Here is a 20450-nt window from a genome sequence, read left to right as displayed (position 1 = left end):
TGAGATTTGGTGTGGGTTTACACTTTCTTTTCAGTCAATGACAACACTGCCACCCTGTGCTTTATGCAGACATAAAATGCATTTTTATGTGACATGCCACTGACTTCTAAAATCATTTAAAATGAACTTTTCTTAAAGGGATAGCTCACCCACAAATTTTTTTTTTTTCATTATTTATTCACCCTCATATCATCCAAACCTGTATGAGTTTCTTTTTTATGTTGAACATAAAAGAAAATATTTTGAAGAATGTTGGAAATCAAACAGTTGATGGTCACCACTGACTTCCATAGTTTTTCTTTCCCTCCTATGAAAGTCAATGGGGACCAACAACTGTTTGGCTCTTCAAAATTCTTCCAAATATCTTCAATATAAGAAAGAAACTCATACAGGTTTGGAACAACATGAGGGTGAGTAAATAATGACAAAATGTTAATTTTTGGGCGAACTTTTCATTTAATTATTTTAATAATCATTACGCCATATATCCTAATATTAATTGAGAGACCACATGAGTTGTGTATTTGAACTGAAAAAGTGGGAGGAGATTTAGAAGACTTCCAGTGTAGTAAAATTAGTCTGCGAGCTATCAGTGAGGCAAAGGCAAGAACATTAACATACTTTGTGTATTTATTCAAATCCGATAGGAGATCAAAAATAGCAACTGGGCGCATGGTTCAAGGGAAATATATTTAAAACTTTAGAAAAAGTATCAAAAAAGGAATACCAATAATCTTTGAACAAGAAAAAAACATATGGGTATGATCAGCAGGAGCCAGAGAACACCTATTGCAAGTGGCATCCACATCCAGAAATAGCTTACTTAATTTGACGTTTGTAAAACGAATTCTATGAAAAACCTTAAATTGAATCAGACTCAGTCTGGCCCAGGATGAAGAAGAGTTAACTCAACCAGCAGCTAATTCCCACCAATCCAAATCCAAACTACATCCGAGTTCTTTTTCACATTAATGTTTAAACTGAGAAGATGAAGGGAGAACACAAGGGAGAATAAAATTATGTAAAAGGATATAGACGTGTGTTTCTGTATAAGGCACTTCTCAAATAAGGAGGGTTCAGGCAATACTGGAAAAGAAGGAAAATTGAGAATGAACAAAGTTATGTACTTGAAAGATCAGAAAAGGTTGCGAAAACTCCATCAATAAATATATCAGAAAAATTTACAAGGCCTTTGTTTTCCCATGAAGCAAAAGCAGAATTTAGATAAAATGATTCTTGTAAACAGGGCCATAAAGAGAAGCCACTTGCTTGTTTAACAGTTTAGTAGTTTCTTAACCTTCAAATATGAATATGTATGAAATAAACATTTAAATGTATTTGAATTAATGATCTAAAATTAATTTTAACGCTAATATTAATTAAATGCTAAAACTGGTGAATAAACAAATCTTTCTATGTTAAGTGGATGGTTCATGCGTTAATATTTATTAATAAATGATCATTTATTAAGTTACTTTCAGTAAGGTTTTCAAACCAGATCTGGTTGTAAAAAAAACTGAAAAGCAGCCAATCGCAGACGAGGACGCTTTAGTGTGTGTATATGTGTTATGATATGTCTTACTTGGAAGCTGATAACGATGATATGATGCAGACACAAAACTTTTTCAAAGTTTGAGCAAACAAATATTAGAGGATGATGACAGAATGCTGACACGTTTTGAAGCTGCCCTCTGCTGGTACGGTCAAAACACAACAAAATACAAGTATGCTCTCGAGTTATATAATTATCTAATGCAACGAACTTCATGCCAAATACGCTATATGTGCACAAATATTTTGGGGAGCACTGTTTACACGCATTGACAACAAGATTAAACTGAACCCTAACCATAAAGACTACATTACCCATGGATGCGTATTGACGTCCAGCAGCAAGCCACGCCCCCATCCGGGGATATGACACGCACTCCTTCTCCAGCATGGCGGCTGCAGGTGAGGGTTTTATAGATTTGTGCCTGGGCCGGTTGGGAAATTTTGGCTGCGACGTGTCATTAGTGTCGGGGGAATTTCATTCAGTGGCAGATAAAGTGTGTCGCACCCGTGATGGACTCGATTTAGCGGCGAGGGCTGATTGTAAAAGCTTGATCTTGAGTTGTGAAGGGACGCTGCGTAGAAACTGCACCAGCAGCTGTGTGTGTGCACGAGAACATACTGATCAGCTTATTTACTTTCTGTTCCCACAACACGGAAGAGTTGTTTACATGTACTAACGGCGCAGTTTTACATAAACCCGCTATCTCACAGTTAATTTGTCAATGAAGCGCATGCAGCCAAGCCCGTGTCTGTATGCTCGCTGCGTTGTGTTGTTGTCATTGTATTGTAACTGTTTTGTTTTTCCACATATAAATGCGGTATTTCTCTGCTTTGTTTACAAGACACGACCGAAATAAACAGCTGGCTCGAGCGCATGCACGCGTGAATAGTTGTGTAAGCGCAGGCGCAGAGTTGAGGGAGGGGCTGCTGTAACTTCATACTGTCCCCTTGCACTTTCCCGCGTTTATCTTACAAAATGCATCGCCTTGCATGAGCATAAATAGATAACATATTTTGGTTCTAAGTGCATGTCCCTTGTTTAATTGAAAAATTAACCACGGCATTGATAAAACAACAATTATGTTAGGGTCACTGCTGTCATTGGTCTTCTGCACTGTCCCAGGACAAACGCTCAGTACAACTCAATTAGATGTCTCCTCGATATGCACTGTCCCGGGACAAACGCACAGTGCAACTCAATTAGATGTCTCCTCGATATGCACTGTCCCGGGACAAACGCTCAGTGCAACTCAATTAGATGTCTCCTCGATATGCACTGTCCCGGGACAAACGCTCAGTACAACTCAATTAGATGTCTCCTCGATATGCACTGTCCCGGGACAAACGCTCAGTACAACTCAATTAGATGTCTCCTCGATATGCACTGTCCCGGGACAAACGCACAGTGCAACTCAATTAGATGTCTCCTCGATATGCACTGTCCCGGGACAAACGCTCAGTGCAACTCAATTAGATGTCTCCTCGATATGCACTGTCCCGGGACAAAACGCTCAGTGCAACTCAATTAGATGTCTCCTCGATATGCACTGTCCCGGGACAAACGCTCAGTACAACTCAATTAGATGTCTCCTCGATATGCACTGTCCCGGGACAAACGCTCAGTACAACTCAATTAGATGTCTTCTCGATATGCACTGTCCCGGGACAAACGCTCAGTACAACTCAATTAGATGTCTCCTCGATATGCACTGTCCCGGGACAAACAGTTGTCCTTACCGTTTTAGGATGAACGCTCTGTGTTGATTTATTAGAGGGGTACATTTACGAAATAGTCCTAACGCCAACTTTAACTCGATTAAAAAAAGCAACAACAAATTTTTACGTTGTTTTAAATGTTCTTTTATTTGTTTTTTACTTTATTGCTATTATATGCTTATTTATTTATCTTACATTTGTTATTATTTACATATTAATATATTTGTAATTTTTATTAGAAGTATTTTATTTTAAATTTTTTCAGATCTTTACCTTGTTATATTATTATCGTTTGTTTATTTACTTTTTTTTGCTTTTTTATTATTATTATTAATAGTAGTAGTATATTTTCTCTTTTTAATGAATACACTCATTTCCTCTGCATGAGAAGGAATCTATTTTTGCATGCCATTTAATAAGGAAAAAAAAATATTTTTTTTTCTGAAATATTTTTTTTTTAAAGAAGGAAGATTTTTTTAAAATATTTAAGGTTAAATATATTATGGTAGCTCTTTTTAAGCAGCCTAGTGTGCCATGAGTATACATCTGCACATATGATTTAGTGTTTAGCTTTAGGATCTGTTCACACACTGATTCAGTAGCACAGAACTGGTCAGAACTTGGGAGCTTTGTTTTGGTTTTGCAGCGGGGTGTCGTAGCCCTACAGTAAACACTGATTCAGTAGCACAGAACTGGAATGTCCTGACAGTGCAGTTTGTCACAAAGAGCTCAGAAGTGTGTTGTAGCTCACAACAATGCCTCTCTCCACGTTAACTGCAGTGGTCCACACCAGATGAGAGTCAAACTGGCCTGGAAATAGATATTCTTGTTTTCCAAATGCAGCAGTTTGTCTATGCAAATTATGTAGGACAGGTCAGTCTACATTTGCTGAATTATATTAAATGCAAAGTAAGTGCTCTAACTTGCATATTGTCCGATCTTCTGCTTTGTCATCCAGTTGGAGTTGTACATGCATGCATAAGCCACATCATTTGTTTTCATCGATGATGCCACGTCGTGGTGTTTGAGCTTAATGGTCAAGCACTGGAGACCTTTCATGCTGTTTTCAGTGTGTAGTGTACTTAAAATTTTTTTTTTTTTTTTTTGACAGGTAAAAAGATTAAGAAAAAGGGTAAGACCCTCACCCTGACTGACTTTTTAGCAGATGACAGCGGGGGAAATGCTCCGCCGAGTTATGCGCCCCCAAAGCCCACAAGCTGGGCCGACGAGACCGATGACCTGGAAGGAGATGGTGAGATTCAGATACGGGATTAAACATCTACCACACTTGATTTGTAGATGCTTTGCTTTCAAAATACGCTTTCTCATATTTCGATAACTTCTGTTTGATTTCAGAATTGCACAGATAATGTATAAAGCACATAACAGTTTACTTCCCACATGTATTCAGAGGCTGTTTAAAATTTATTATATATATATATAATATATATATATATATATATAATATATATAATAGTGGTTTCAGAACTCCACTTTACCTCAGCACCAGGGGCGAGTCAAACGAGCGCAGAAACGGTACAGGTGACGAGGCACATCAGTGAACTGTGGTCAGATGAGATGTGTCAGTAAAAATAAATCTTCCTGTCCTGTCAGCTGTTATACTGTGCTCGTAGCGTGTGCTCTTCAGTTGCATGTACAAATGCGGTGGCGCGCTGTAGCCTGAATCATTTCATATTAAAGCGCGACTGAAACTACCAGCATGCGTGTCAGATCCACGTCACGTTCAGCAGCTGCAGCTCTTAAAGTAATAGTGTAATAGCAAAGAAAAAGAGGAAATCAATAACTGATGTCTTTTCATTAAAGAACAAAAGAAAAAGAGGAAATCAATAACTTTTGTAGGTTTAAGGATTCATCTATATTTAATTTAGAATTTAGTGTTTGATAACTTTATTTAATTTCTGTATTTTTTCTACTTGCTGAAGGACACAGGGAAATATGACATTTATTATAATGGGATTGTGTGAAGAGTGTTAAGTTCACTTAAATTACAAGTTATTTTTTAGAATCTAATGTTAAAAATGATAGCTCTCTATTATAATGTATTGTTGAATGGCTATGAATGGGAAAAAAAGAACAATTTCATCAGTAGTATTGGTATCAATGAAACTCGCCTTCAGTCATAAAAAAAGATGCCATTAAACAAATATTAAAAATATACTGTCTTTATGTTGTTTTTACATTAATTTGAAGATTGAATGTGAAATTAATGCGATATAAAAGTATATTTAAAAATGTAATGTTAGATGGGATTAATCATGATGTATTTCAGAATTAATGTATTTCATGCAATTAGTTAGGTCATTTTTTTTAATCAATTGACAGCACTAACATATAAATATAAATTTAAGGCCCTGAAACACCAAGCTGACAGTCGGCCAGCGTCAGGATTTTGTTGAGCATCTGTCATCTTAGTTTTTGCGTTGTGTGCTGTACTGTTGGCACCAGTAGGTCCCTCTCTCTGATTGGATGTTCAATTTAGTGAACAAGTCAGTGCATAAGAATAAAAGCAGAAGTGATGAAAGTAAGCAAACAAGTCAAGACAGCACCAACAGAAGTTTATTCTAATTTTAAGTCATCTTAATTGAGCATTAAAGTATACAAGTATTTTAATAACAACATGAGCTGTCGCTGATAAATATGGAAGCCCATTTCCGCCACTGAATAAAAAAAAAAAAAACAAGGTAGTTGTGGCTTTTTGTCTCACAATTCTAATTTTATAACTCCCAATTGCAAGTTCATATCTCACATTTCTGACTTTGTAATTCACAATTTTGACTTTAGAACTCGTGTGCGTGTTATGAAGTCAGAATTGCAAGATATGAACTCGCTATTCTGAGAAAAAAAAGTCTGAATTGTGAGATAAAAAGTCACAATTACCTTGTTTAATTTTTTTTTATTCAGTGGCGGAAATGGGCTTCCATAAATAAAGAAGTTGATTAACATAATACATTCATATTCAAAATGTTAAGCAAGTGCTGCTTTGTTTACAGGTTGTATATATCAGGGCTCCAGACTGTGGCTAAAACGGACCAAAAATAAAAAAATTTGAGTGAGGTTTTTGCTGAGGTTGCCACATGTATTATATAAATGTACATGTTATGACTTAAAAATTTGCACTTATTGCCTTTTTTCCTGATTGTTTTGTGATCACATCTTTTGTTTTGTTGACTTAAACTGAGACGATATGCATAAAAGTTTTAGCGGAAAAAAAGACTTTCAAACAGTCCTCATCTCTGCCGAACACCAGCGCTGATGGCACACCTGCCTAAAGCAGCTCCACTTGTGGCGGCATGAGAGAGATCAAAAATGACAAAGACGTGCAAAGTACAAGTGCAGAAAAGTAGTGTCTATTTCGTGCACAACTTGAGCAAACTACAACAGGTAAAGCTGTCAGCTGTGTGGATATTAGCAATATCGTTAACAATTCTCGTTTTTAATCGATACTATGGCTTCTTGTTAACAAGATCTTTAGTCTATATGCTGTGTTCTGTTAATGCTTGAACTTCATATTATTTGTGGCGCACTTGCTGTCCAGTAATCACAATAAGCTTTGATACCTTTTAATAAACAAAGTAGGCTATCAGCTTTAAAATTCTGCCAAATTCATAACGAAATTCAAACAATACCGCTTTGTTGCTCCTCAATGTGGCACGTGATCCCATAATTTCTTTCTCTTTAGTACGAAATGAACATCAAAAGTTATTTTATAAGATAGCCTACAGTACAACTTACTGAAATGTCTCGTGTAAAAGCTCATTCAGTGCTTTAAACTGCGGAAAACGTGGAAAGCTGGTTAACAATGCCATGCAATACATTAACCTCAGAATAGCCATTCGGCTCCATAAGCTCATCAGTCAGCTAGAAAAATAACTATAAAGAGGAGCATTTTGCTATATTTTTGCGCTATATTGCATATTCATATAGAATGCAAGTTGCTAAAGATAAAATTTGACACCTCCTATATAACTGCATGTTACTAATAAAGAAAAACAGACTGGATGTGTGTGCATGACGTGACAACATTTATTGGATGCATTGAGTAGGAGCCCAAACTACACTCAATGGCCAAGTAACGCTGACATAGTTATGGTCAGTGATATTGACACAGATTCTGTGTAATAAACATTTTTTGTGACTGTATATAGTTCTCAAGTTGGAAAGACGTTTAGTTCACGCTTTAAGTGAACCTTAGTTCCATGGACATCTACAAGATGGATTAAAATGCTGATAAAGTCAAGAAAAGATGAGACATGAACGTATGACTGAAATGAAAAAAAAAAAAAAAAAAAAAAAAAAAAAAAAACCTGTGGCACCTTAAAAAAATTCTTTGGCACCTAATTTTGTTTCTTATAGAAGCCAAAGGATCCTTGGTTGATTTTTTTTTTTTTTTTTGTCTGGAGCCCTGTATATGCAGTCCTGGTTTTGGTTCCCTTTTTTGAACGACAAATAAAGACTAATAATACCTGCTGATATAGATAGTTTCACTACTATTTCTTTGATATGGTTTGGTGTTTCACAAACTTTAAGGAAATGCACATGTTTAAAAAAAAAGGAATAAAAAATTGATATATATATATCTGTCATTGGGGTGAAATAGGATGAAATGTTTTGATTTTCAGTTAAGTGTAAAAGTCTTAGTTATTTAAGACAAACTTTAAGTTTTGTTGTTGTATCTTTTTGTAGAGGCTAAATTTAGTATTGATGCATATTATGAAAAAGCCGTAGGTTAAATAAGGAAGGAAGAATACACATGAAAATGATGTCATTACAACGCTCATGACACTCCAGACTTTCTAAGTTTATTTCTTCTGTGCACAACTAAATGAGATGTTTTGCACAATGTTCATGCTGCACTTTCCCATTCAATAAAGGCATCAAGTGACTACTGGCTGTGAAGTTCAAATAAAGTGGACCTAATGGCTTATTCCGATTGTTAGTAATGGTATTTATTATAATATTTGATAAGATTCCCCTCCACTGTAGCTTTTAAATGTCATTTCCAATTCTGCTCGTTCAATACAAGAAGCAGCAGTGTTTTCCGTGGCAAACCTGGTACTATGCCTCTTAATATTTCAAATTTTGTAGGATTATTTGAATGAATTCCAGTCTGTTCCTCAGACAAAGCTATCGTATGGGTTCAGAAGACTTGGCATATAATGCATGTGTCATTTGGATTATTATGGTGCTTTTTTTTGGAACTTGACATCCATGGTTAGTGTTACTTGAAATGTACGGGAAAGTAATTTTGCTATCAATTTCTTCAAAAATAGACAGTATCTTCTTTTTGATATTGCGACCGAATCTGTCTGACCTCTGCATAACTTGAGGATGTGCTAATCGCCTTCCTGATATTAATGATCTTCTCAGAAAAGAAGGAAGTAAACTCATTGCATTTGCTGTCTGAGAGCATGTCACTGGGACTCTGACTTGAATCTTGACTTGTCAATCTCTCAACAGTAGCAAAAATAATGCAAGTGTTGTTTAAGTTACTGTTTATGAGGTTTGAGAAGAAACTCTGGCTAGCTGTGGCTAGTTCCACATTGAAAGCATGAAGGCTGTCTTTATAGATGCTATAGTGAATTTCAAGTTTCGTCTTCCGCCACATCCGCTCAGTTTTCCTGCATTGTCTTTTCATACTCTGTACTGCTGTTGATTTTCTCCAAGCTGATTTCTGTCTGCCAGTCTCCTTACTGAGTATTACAGGAGCAATATCATCAATAACATTCTTAACTTTTGAGTTAAAGGAATAAAGGACATGAGGGAAAATAATAAGAGAGTTTACATTTTGGGATGAACTGTCCCTAATCAAGCTTCACTTCTTTTATAGTTACTACATCCTGGCACACAGAAGATGACGTGTATCGTGCGCCGCCCATCGATCGGTCCATTCTGCCGACGGCTCCACGTGCCGCCCGTGAGCCCAACATCGACCGCTCCCGTCTGCCCCGCAGCCCCCCTTACACCGCCTTCCTGGGCAACCTCCCGTACGACGTCAGTGAGGAATCCATCAAAAACTTCTTCCGTGGACTCAGTGTGAGTGTCTCGTCTTCTTGTGAGCCTGCAGAAGGAATTCTCACATGCGTTGTACTTTGTTAACATGGATTCTGCCAAACAGCATCTGTTGGGGCTTTCAGACTTGTTCTGTTTTGTTTGTCTCACAACACCTTGTGGTAAATAGTGCATGAAGCAAATGATTTTTCGAAAATCAGAACAGCTGAGTTTCATTGTGTTTCTAGATTAGTTATAAGGGGGGGAAAACCCTGAAACTTCATTGTTAGTTCTTAATTTTGGTGGTGATGTGTTTCACATGCCATTACAAGTTAAGCAGTACAAAATACAAATGAAAATAGGTTAATTTAGTATAATCATTTCATATGAAAACACTGTTGTGTATATTTTTAAACAACTTTTTTGACTGTTCTGTTACCACATTAGTAAAGTGTCAGTTCTAGTATAGTGGTTAAAGATTTTAATATTTTTTTTATTCAATATTGCATTGTGTATCATTATTTTTTAATTTTACTTACACTACCATTGAAAATATTTTTTTTTTAAAGAAATTAATACTTTAATAATTTAAATAATGCAGCTGGGATGCATTAAATTGATTAAAAGTTACAGTAAAAACTTATAATGGCATTGAAGGCTAGAGTAGTGATTGCTAAAAATTAAGCTTTGCAATCACAGGAATACATTACATTTTAAGAAATATTAAAATAAAAATATTTGGCAAAACTTTATTTTAAGATGTCCTTATTACACACTTTACATATACTTACTATTATAACAACAATAAATAATGCATAATTACATGCAAGTAACCCTAAGCCAAACCCTAATCCCAACCATATGGTAAAAAAAATATTTACCAAAAATAATAATAAACAATACATAAAATCAAAATAACACTCTATCAATCAAACTTTAAAACATAATTCCTACCAAAAAATCAAAAAAAATACTGATCAGTCTGTCTGTCTGTCTATCTATCTATCTATCTATCTATCTATCTGTCTATCCACAAAAAAATAAAACTAACACTCTATCTATCTATCTATCTATCGTTCTATCGTTCTATCGTTCTACCGTTCAAACCATCAAAAAACCAAAAAACAAAAATCAGCATAAACCCTAAAAACCAGATTCCTCAGCAAAGTTGTATCCTGTTCCAAAACAGCTAGATGGTGCAGAACTGATGTAATGCAGTTGATCAGAATGCAGGAGCCTTGGAACACAACTTTAATTTGATTCATTTACCATTTTTAAATTAGTTTTAACTTTACACTCCATTTAAAAAAATGCAAGGTATACCGCAAGATGCTGGAAAAACAGACAAAATAACACTGCCAACGGAACAGGAGCGCCGTAACTGAGCATAAAACTGTAGCGCTGTTTTCTAGCCCATAGCGTAGAGCATGAGAAATATGAACAACTGTAATTATATCTCTTTTATTCATACAGATTAGTGCAGTTCGCCTCCCAAGGGAGCCCAGTAACCCAGAACGGCTGAAAGGCTTCGGCTACGCAGAGTTTGATGACATAGAGTCTCTGTTACGTGCACTCAGTCTCAATGAAGAGGTGAGATCCCATCAGTAGTATTGGTGTTAAAATTGTTAAAATTCACCTTGTTGTTGTCTGTATGTCTGTCGGTAACAGATACAGACCTGTGTGCTCCTGAATTATAGAACTCACTGTTGATGTTGTTGGTAGTTTTATTTTTGCCACATGGTGGCGCTAGTTATCTGTCACACTTATCCACAATGAAGACACAAGCTCTCAGCTCTGTAATTATCCCTTCTTCTTACTCTCTTTCTAGAACCTTGGAAACCGTAGGATCCGTGTAGACATCGCTGACCAGTCCAATGAGAAAGGTGTGGTTCTGAGAAACCGATCTGTTCATATGTACCATAATGCAGTTGTAAATATTTTTTATTGGAGCAAAAAAATATATTTGCATATTCACAATAATTTTGTATTTTTCCTGATTAGAGAGAGATGATCGCTCTGTATCCGGGCGGGATCGCAATCGTAGTGAGCGAGACATGGGCCCAGACAAGACCGATTCTGACTGGCGTGCAAGGCCTAAATCTGACTCTGATGATGGTCCACGCAGGGACGACGCCTTTGGAGAGCGTAAGCAATTATTTCATTTGACAAATATTTGTTTGAAAAGAAGTATAGTAGGAAGCTACTTTGAAGCTCTAGTTTGACTATATATATATATACATATATATATAATCTTGTTAAAGTAGTAAGCCACATGACAAGCTACTAAACATATCTATTGTAAGATTATTATATTGTATTTGACATACAATATAATATGTCAGTTAATTAGTTATTAGTTAATTAGTTAGTTATTTAGTTATTGGTCAGCACTGAAGAGGGAGTAAAATAAAATACTTTAGTATTTTAGAAATAAAATATTTTATATTCCAGATGTTGCAACAGAAAATTGTGTGATTTAAGTCTTTTTTTTTTTTTTTTTTTTTTACCATCCACTTCTTAGGATCCCGAGATCGTTATGAATCAGACCGTTCCCGTGATGGCCAGAGGTGGGACAATGACCGCTATGATGGAGGAAGAGACAGATACCGGGAACGTTATGATGACAGAGAGCGCAAAGACTATGACAGAGGTATATAACACCTTCATACATTATGATTCTGCACAAATCTGACAAATCACTTTGACTTGCAGAAATATGCCAGCAGTAGTGTTTGGGTATTTTTTAGTGTCAGTTCCAAATTCAACCAGCAATCTTGAGAATGGATTTTAATTTTTTAGATATACACTTTTGTTCAAAAGTTTTTTTTTTTTTTTTTTTTTTTATAAACTAACCTTATGTTCACATAGACTTCATTTACTTAATCCAATATGCAGCAAAACACTAATATTGTGAAAAATAAAAAATAACTGGATTCTATTTGGATATGTTTTAAAACTTATTATTTCAGGTTATGATTCTCGTGGTGGGGGTCGTCGACCATTTGGAAGTGGCTTTCGGCGTGACTATGATGACCGGCGGGATGACGGACGGGGCAGCGGGGAGCGCTATGGAGACCGTTATGGTGACCGTGAAGAGAGATACGAGAGACGGGATGAGAGGCGCGAGGACAGAGGGGGTACGGTGCATTTAATTTATCTGGGTCACTCCAGGAACCAAACCTAAAGAAATCTTGAATCAGATCATCTAAACAGACTGGACTGTGTCTGTGTTTAGGTCCAACTCAGAGGCCTAAACTGAACCTGAAGCCCCGCAGTGTTCCCAAAGAGGAAGAACAGAGCAGCGGCCCTATAGCGTCATCAGGACGAGCTGCTTCCATCTTCGGAGGAGCCAAACCGGTGGACACGGCAGCTAAAGAGAGAGAGGTGGAGGAGAGGCTAAAGAAAGAGCAGGAGAGACTGCAGAGGCAGCTGGAGGAAGACAAGAGCAGAGGACCCGAACGCAAGCCCAGAGAGAGGTACAGTACATTTTTATACATTTTTACTAAATGTTGAATTTTATTGTTGAAGGGAAAGTTCACCCAAGAATTAAAATTCTGTCATCATTCTGTCATCATTTACTCACCTGCATGTTGTTCTAAACGTGTACCTTTCTGTTCTTTTCTTTTGAACACAAAAGAAGATATTCTGAAGATATTTTGAACATGTTGGTTACTAACAAAATATACAATAGAAGTCATCAGAGACTGAAACTGTTTTCCTACCAGCATTATTCAAAAAATGTTCTTTTGTGGTGCACAGAAGAAGGAAAATCATGCAAGTTTAGAATGACATGAGGCTGAATAAATGATAATTTTCATTTCTGGCTTTATGCACCCAAGAATTAAATTAACCATTTCTTAACATATATGTGTGTGTGAGTGTGTGTGTGTATATATATATATATATATATATATATATATATATATATATATATATATATATAAGAAATAATTTTTAAATAAATTTAAATATTTTTTTAAATGTATCACATTTGTTCATAGCTAGAGGGTGATCTATTCATTAACTTTGTTAAACTTGAACCACTTATATAAATATTAACAGATTTAACTATATGAATATATATTGCAATAATGACCTGTAACTCAATTTACTTTTGCATATTAATATGGTTTTGTGAATGGATGATTGAATACACACCCACTAAAAAAATTGGCATGTGATGATATTAACAATTTAAATTTTACTAATTATGATATTTAGTGGATATACTTTCACGTGCTTTCCCTTTTTCTAGAAAATATTTTTACTCTCATTTTCTAAAACGCTCAGGCATCCCAGCTGGCGCAGTGAGGACCAAGCAACCGAGCGCTCACGAACAGGAAGTGAGTCATCACAAACAGGAAACACATCGAGCAGGGGTAAGTGATCACTGACCAGTTATGCACAGGTCTGATGTAAACAAAAGATTAACAGAGACTGTTTTATAGGTACTGATCATAAGACACGTAAATAATCTGTCATCACACTGTTGCTATATGCAATGATTTATTAAAAAGAAACCCTCAGATTCCAGTCCTTCTCCTCTCTCAACAGCGGCGAGGCGTCGGGAGAGTGAGCGCTCTGTAGAAAACGAGGTTTTCAGCAGCCGTGACGAGGATTCATCCTCACAGGGAAACCAGACTACTACTTCCAAGCAGGAGGGGCTGCCGCTGAAAGTTGTCCCAGCACCTCCACCTAAGGAGAACCCTTGGGCGAAGAGGAGCACTATGAGTGCAGGATCCAGCGAGAGTGATAGTAAACCTGTCGTCTCTCCCAGCAGTAGCACTCCACCCAAAAGGTTTCTATCTGGATTGATTTGTTATATATTGAAAGCTATTATTCAAAAACTGTTAGAATTATTTCAGTACAATATTTACTATATTATTATTAAGTTTTTTGTTTTTCCTAACAATTATAATCGTCTTTACTGTCACTTTTGATTCATTTAATACATCTTTTTAATTTACAGCTATTTTTTTTTTTTAAAGACCCCAAAAAAGACTTTCTGACCCCAAACTTTTGAAAGTTTGTATATATATATATAGAGAGAGAGGGAGAGAGAGAGAGCTCTTTAGAATGGGTCTGATTCAGTATTTTTTGATCTACTTTATTTTTCAGTGCAGCAAGCTCAGCTGATGCTCCTCAAAGAAATAAAGGTAAGCTTATAGGTGTTCAAATCCAGTGAGACGTGAAAAGCAATAATGGTGGAAGGTATAAAAGAAGAAGTGCATATACTCTTTTTTTTTTTCACACACAAGTCACAACTGGAAACCCCTTAAAATGTCATATTGCATTGACAACAGGGGATTATTGTCTTTTGCAGTTGCCAGGCAAGAGAAAATGTCCAGTAGCCTCTCTTATTAAAAACAGCCTCTTCCAAATGTTTAGATAAGAAGCAGTAAACTGCTCAAAGATTTTACAGAAGCACACAGCCTAATGCAGCTCCTTTATTAGTAGAGATGTCCTAGTGTCCTCTGCTGAACAGTGGGCTCTCCTTACAGATGAAAACAAAGCAGATGGGGTGCGCCGGGACCGGGGCCCCTCTAGGGGGCGTGGTGGGGCCTCGGGCTCTGGAGCAGGCAGGGGGCGTGGAGAAGCAGCCAGCCGAGACCGAAGGAAGGAGACAGGAGACAGGTTAGCTGTTCTCATGGCACCCCTACAGCTCAGAAGTGTAGCAATTTTTCTTCCTTCTGGAAGGATATATTAAGATACTCTTTAAGTTCTTATTAGATTTTGTAGTGTTTTTGAATTATAAAGGTGGTGGTTGGACAAATGTGTTTATTGTCTAGTTTGGCCTGTAGAACACTGTGTCCATTCGCATCTTTCCAGTCCAAAAAAAAAAGAAATGTTGTTTTACTCATTTTTTTTTTTTCAATCAGTTGAATTAAAATTCAGTGACTCACTCATAAAATCAGTTACTTGTGATGAGAAAAAGTCACTTGAGAAATCCACCAACACACAGATTGACAATCTGGCTGGATCAAAAGTCAGTTTGACCAATTATATTTAATGACAAGCTAATTGTTGTGTAAAACAACAGTTTAAACATGGTTCAGCTCAACAATAATAGAAAATATCATTGGGCAAGATGCATTTGGCCTCAGGTACAAGAGAACAAGTGTATGGCTCCGGAGCAGGGACTTCATCTCATTTCAGCATCAAATAGAAGGAGTTTTTACTAACTGGATTTTACAATATCAATTTAGGGCTGTGCATTTTAATCATTTATTTTAGATTTTGGCTTCGTTCCAACAACTATTAAAACAGGATAAAAACTATTATTGTGCCACGTTCCATTAAGCAATGATGCTCTGGCTTTGTCTCCAAAGCTCATTTCTTTCCTTTACAATGATGCTTTTTCCCCGCTTCTTAAAATCCCAAACTAATTATCCATATCAGCCAAATCATGTAATGTGACTGCAGTAAAATGCAGTCTACTGTGAGTTGTGCTTGATATTAAAGTTTGCATTGAGAGATTTCTCGCTGTCCTCTAGGTGACTGTGTGCGCGCTCTGAGAAGGATAGCAAAGTATACACTATACTATACACTGATAGGCTGATTTGCTGTTCAAGAAACATTTATTATTATTATTATTAATATTTAAAACAGTTAAGTAAATTTTTCAGGATTCTTGATGAATAGAAGATCCAAAGATCAGCATTTATCTGAAATAAAAAGCTTTTGTAGCATTATACACTATATACCATTCAAAAGCTTGGAGAAATTATATAAATGAATACTTTTATTTAGCAAGGATGCTTTAAATTGATCAAAAGTGATATTAAAGAAGTTTATAATGTTACAAAAGATTTCTATTTCAGATAAATGCTTTTCTTTTGAACTTTCTATTCATCAAAGAAGTGCAAAACAATTTTGTTCAGCTGTTTTCAATATAATAATAATAATAATAAATATTTTTGGAGCATCAAATCAGCATATTAGAATGATTTCTGAAGGATCATGCGACTGGAGTAATGATGCTAAAAATTTAGCTTTGAAATAACAAGAATAAATGACGTTAAAATATATTAAAATAGAAAACAGTTATGTTAAAAAGTGCAACTATTTCAAAATGTTACTGTTTTTGCTGTACTTTTAATCAAATAAATGCAGGCTTTGTGAGCAGAAGAGAATTCTTCAAAAAAATATTAAAAATCTTACTGTTCAAACACTTTTGACTTGTAGTGTATATTGACCAAAATAGTTTACGATTTTGGTTACGATTTTGCCATAATCAAGCAGCCCTATATTGATTGTAATATTGCCAATAGGATGTTTTCCCCTTGGGGTCTACGTTCCTGCTCCTGAGTGTTTTTCTGAATGAGTGTAGACTTTCTTGTGAGACTCTGTCTCACTGTGTTGTGCGTTGCTTGTAGAAAGGACGCGAGAAGAGAGCGAGATCTCAGACCAGCACCAGAGCCAAAGAAATTTGAGGAGCCTCCCAGTCCTGTGAGTGACAGAGCTAACACTCTCTCTGGGTGTGATCCCATGATCCCCGCTCACTCTACTTTTACTTCTGGCTTTCTTTGCTCTCCCATCCTTTAATGAAAGTTTTCTCTTTAGATGCTTCATTCGGTGTCATGAAAATTACAATGTTGGTCACAGACTGTAATTGTGGGCCTCTTTTGGAAGATATGTGACTTGAACAATGTAAATATTTATTTGAGTCTAGACACATAATTTTGATCCTATCATTGAATTATAGCTGTAGTATAGAACGAAAAAAGGATACTGAGGCAGACCTCTCCAGTACATGCTTGTATGTGAAAACATTACATTTGACACCCTCTTCCAAGCTGTGTGCAATGGCACATCAACCAGCCTCATCTTATAAAGATGATTAAATTATAGATGCAAATCATTTTCCATGCCTAATTAGAATTTTCTAAATGTGTGTGGCATCTGTAAATGAACGAAGTCCTCAATATCAGTTATACAGGACTTTTACAGGAGATTTCCTGTGGTCTGTTGCATCATTTGCAGCAGCTTCTGAAAAAAAAAATGTAATTGAAATCCACTCAGGTCTGTTTACATATTGGAGTACATCTGGATTTTCACCTTGTCAGAACTTTTCAAACAAACACATGGAGTTGGAACTTCTTTTGGAAGGGGTTTTCACGGTAAGCAAAATGAACTAAATTAATGGACCAGATGGAGCAGACCTTAAAATACACCAGGTGTTAAAGGTCTAGTATTTCAGCCCAGTTTACTGATGAACAGTGTCTTCTTGAGGACATTTAGACTGTCTAGCCTCCTGGTAGTCCTGGATTTATCGACATGGACATGGAATAACAAGTTAGAGGTTAAAATTTTGACTAGCCCCATGTAGATAAGAGGTGCTGTTTACCCCTGCTATTAAGATGTGTTTTGGTCGAAGGGAGACAACATTTACATCTGCAAACAGGGTTATAGATATTCAGCGATCTATAGAGCAGACCTAATATTGTATTTATCTAACACTTCAGTATCTAATATATTATTTTTTAAAAAGGTATGTTTTAGGGCCTTCCTGACTGTCCTCCAAAAATGTTTTTCTTTTTTTTTTCTCTCTGAAATGCTTTTTTTTTGTTATTATTGAGGCAACACATGACAAAAAAACTGCATAACCTCATTCTAATTGTGCTATTTACCTATAAGTCACCTAATGTAAGAGACATTCATGTTATAAGCGTTTTTTCCTGTTTGCTTGTGTATCTTATTTGTAATGTTTTTTTTTTATTTATCAGAAGTCTCGCAGAAAATAGTTGACTTCCACTTCTGAAAAAATGTCTGTGATTAGTGGCACCTGTTTGGGAAATTGCTAACTGTTAGTTAACCATATGTTGCCTCATACTTTTATGTATGAAAATATGTATTATACGTTTAATTTATATTTTTTTGCACCAACTTTGTGTTTTTAATTACTGTAACTACTGTGTAACTACATTTAAATCAACTATTTGGTACAACACTTACTGTTTACACGTATTTTCATTAAAAATAACTGCAACTACATCTGTATTTAATTTCTGTAATTGCATCTATAATTACACTGTTGACCCCTACACCTTAACCCACCCTTTAACCTAACCATACCACCAAATCTGTCCCTAACCTTACCCGTACCCACCTTAAAGGGTTAGTTATAAATTATGTCATTAATGACTCACCCTCATGTCGTTCCAAACCCGTAAGACCTCCGTTCATCTTCAGAACACAGTTTACATTGTACCAAACAGTTCATTATTATTGATGTGTATAGTGCATAGTAGTTAAAGACACCTAATGTCAAGTTGGACCCATTTTCCCCCCAAAGGAATTGCTCTGAAAGGCACTGAAACTAAAAATTTATTTTGTAGAAAAGAAAAATTCCATATGGCTTTATCCTTGGTAAATTTTCAGAGAGTTTAAATGCTGATTACTTCCAGTTTCACTTGTTGCACTAATTATAGACAAAAACCATCACTAACATAGGTTTGATTCTTAAAAGCTCATTTTCTCATATCCGCTAACCAAAGTAAGAGCAGTCAAAACATCAATTCAAATGAAAATCACCTGATTTTGAGACCGTAAAGCTCATATGAACCTCAAATACCAACAGTGTTTTGGTTACATCTCACTATCCACTTTTTGTTTTAACAGAAATTCAGCTCTGCCAGTAAATACGCGGCCTTGCTGATGGACGGGGAGCAGGGAGACGAAGAGGAGGGCGGAGATTAGGAGGTGGACAAACTGCACGGACAACAGTCTAAATTGAATTACAAATTAAACCTACAGCTTTTGTTTCATGCAGCACTGAAGGACCCAGATGAGCCCTTTGAGAGCAAAAACCCATTTTTAGAGCAACCCCTTCCTCTTCAGGACTGAACCGAAAACCTAGTGGGAAAGTACAGGACTCGTTTTTAAAGTAAAAAAGAGTGTGGAAGGATGAATGCTTGACTAATATTTTTTTTTTTCAGGGGAGGGGATTAAAATACACATGAAAGGGAACCTGCTCTTGCATACATCATAAGTTGAGTGCATTTCTCGTTAGCTTAATTGCACGATGAGTGGCGGAGAAGTGTAGAATCAGGGGAAAAGTGCCACAAGATGAATGTTTTCCCTGAACTTTAGGGCTTCCTGAGCTTTCTGAAAGAACGTTTACAGCAGTTGCTTTACCGAGGGGTCCGTGACCTGCATTGTTCACCCATTGGTTATAAATCTCACAACCTTGGTTTTATGTCTTAAACTGGCATTGGCCAACAGGTCTGATGATTTGTATTCAGGGATAACAGCCGCTGAATAACGGCCAGCAACGGATCAGAACCTGTTAGTTTCGGTGTGATATTTCTCTGCGCTGCTTTAAGCAGGAGTCTCCCATTTTCGCACTTATCCTTTTGAGGACTTTTTTAAGCCACTCCTTTGGACTGATGTGCAATAGGAATTGACGTATTCCTCTGAATCTCAATATTTCTACAAAAGAGACTGCTGCAGCTTTGGATTGAGCCTATATCTTAAAGGTAGTGACATGAATTGCTTAATGATTTAAACTGTGCACCATCTAAAAAACAATAAAAGACTACACTGAGACAGTTATGCTTTGGAGGACATTGTGAATTAAATTGCATCTCAGAATATTTTTTATAACTGTGTGTGTGTGTGTGTGTGTGTATATATATATATATATATATATATATATATATATATATATATATATATATATATATATATATATATATATATATATATATATATATATATATATATATATATATATATATATATATATATATATATATATATATATATATATATACATATATTTTACAGACAATTATAGATCTATATATGGCCCATATTAAGAATATATAGTATCTTGTCTAAATAAAAAAATAAAATGGATATTAATGGATATTTGCTAAATATTATATTTAACTTAATTATGCATGTTTTTAAAGATTAACTTAAGTGTGCATTATGCTCTACTTTTTGTAATTCTATGAAAGAAGCTTCTTATGCTCACCAAGAGTTAATTTTTTTGATCAAAAATGCAGTAAAAACAATATAATATTGTGAATATTTTTACAATTTAAAGTAACTTTTTTGTTTGAATGTAATTTATTCCTGTGATGGTAAAGCTGAATTTTCAGCATCATTACTCGGATCTTCATTGTCATATGATCCTTTAGAAATCATTATAATATGCTGATTTG

At 35.8% G+C, this 20450-nt stretch overlaps 1 protein-coding gene across 6 annotated transcripts; it reads left to right on the top strand.

Annotated features, from left to right (window-relative positions):
- The first annotated feature begins 1874 nt into the window (after positions 1–1874).
- On the top strand, positions 1875–19833 carry eif4ba (eukaryotic translation initiation factor 4Ba). 6 transcript variants are annotated; one of them, XM_042750173.1, is made up of 15 exons: positions 1875–1953; positions 4382–4522; positions 9119–9324; positions 10753–10869; positions 11108–11162; positions 11281–11424; positions 11801–11929; positions 12249–12413; positions 12515–12755; positions 13570–13658; positions 13834–14077; positions 14398–14435; positions 14781–14913; positions 16656–16728; positions 18901–19833. In XM_042750173.1, exons 1-15 carry the CDS (start codon positions 1941–1943, stop codon positions 18976–18978), a joined length of 1866 nt encoding a protein of 621 aa, XP_042606107.1. In that variant the 5' UTR covers positions 1875–1940; the 3' UTR covers positions 18979–19833. The 6 variants fall into 6 exon arrangements, with proteins under 6 accessions (XP_042606107.1, XP_042606106.1, XP_042606109.1 ...); XM_042750172.1 differs by having other exon boundaries at positions 12249–12416; XM_042750174.1 differs by lacking the exon at positions 1875–1953 and adding an exon at positions 3888–4179 and having other exon boundaries at positions 12249–12416.
- The last annotated feature ends 617 nt before the right edge of the window (positions 19834–20450 follow it).

This window comes from Cyprinus carpio, chromosome B23 (assembly GCF_018340385.1).
Source record: "Cyprinus carpio isolate SPL01 chromosome B23, ASM1834038v1, whole genome shotgun sequence".
Classification (NCBI taxonomy): Eukaryota; Metazoa; Chordata; class Actinopteri; order Cypriniformes; family Cyprinidae; genus Cyprinus; species Cyprinus carpio.
This window is presented reverse-complemented; position numbering and strand designations above follow the sequence as displayed.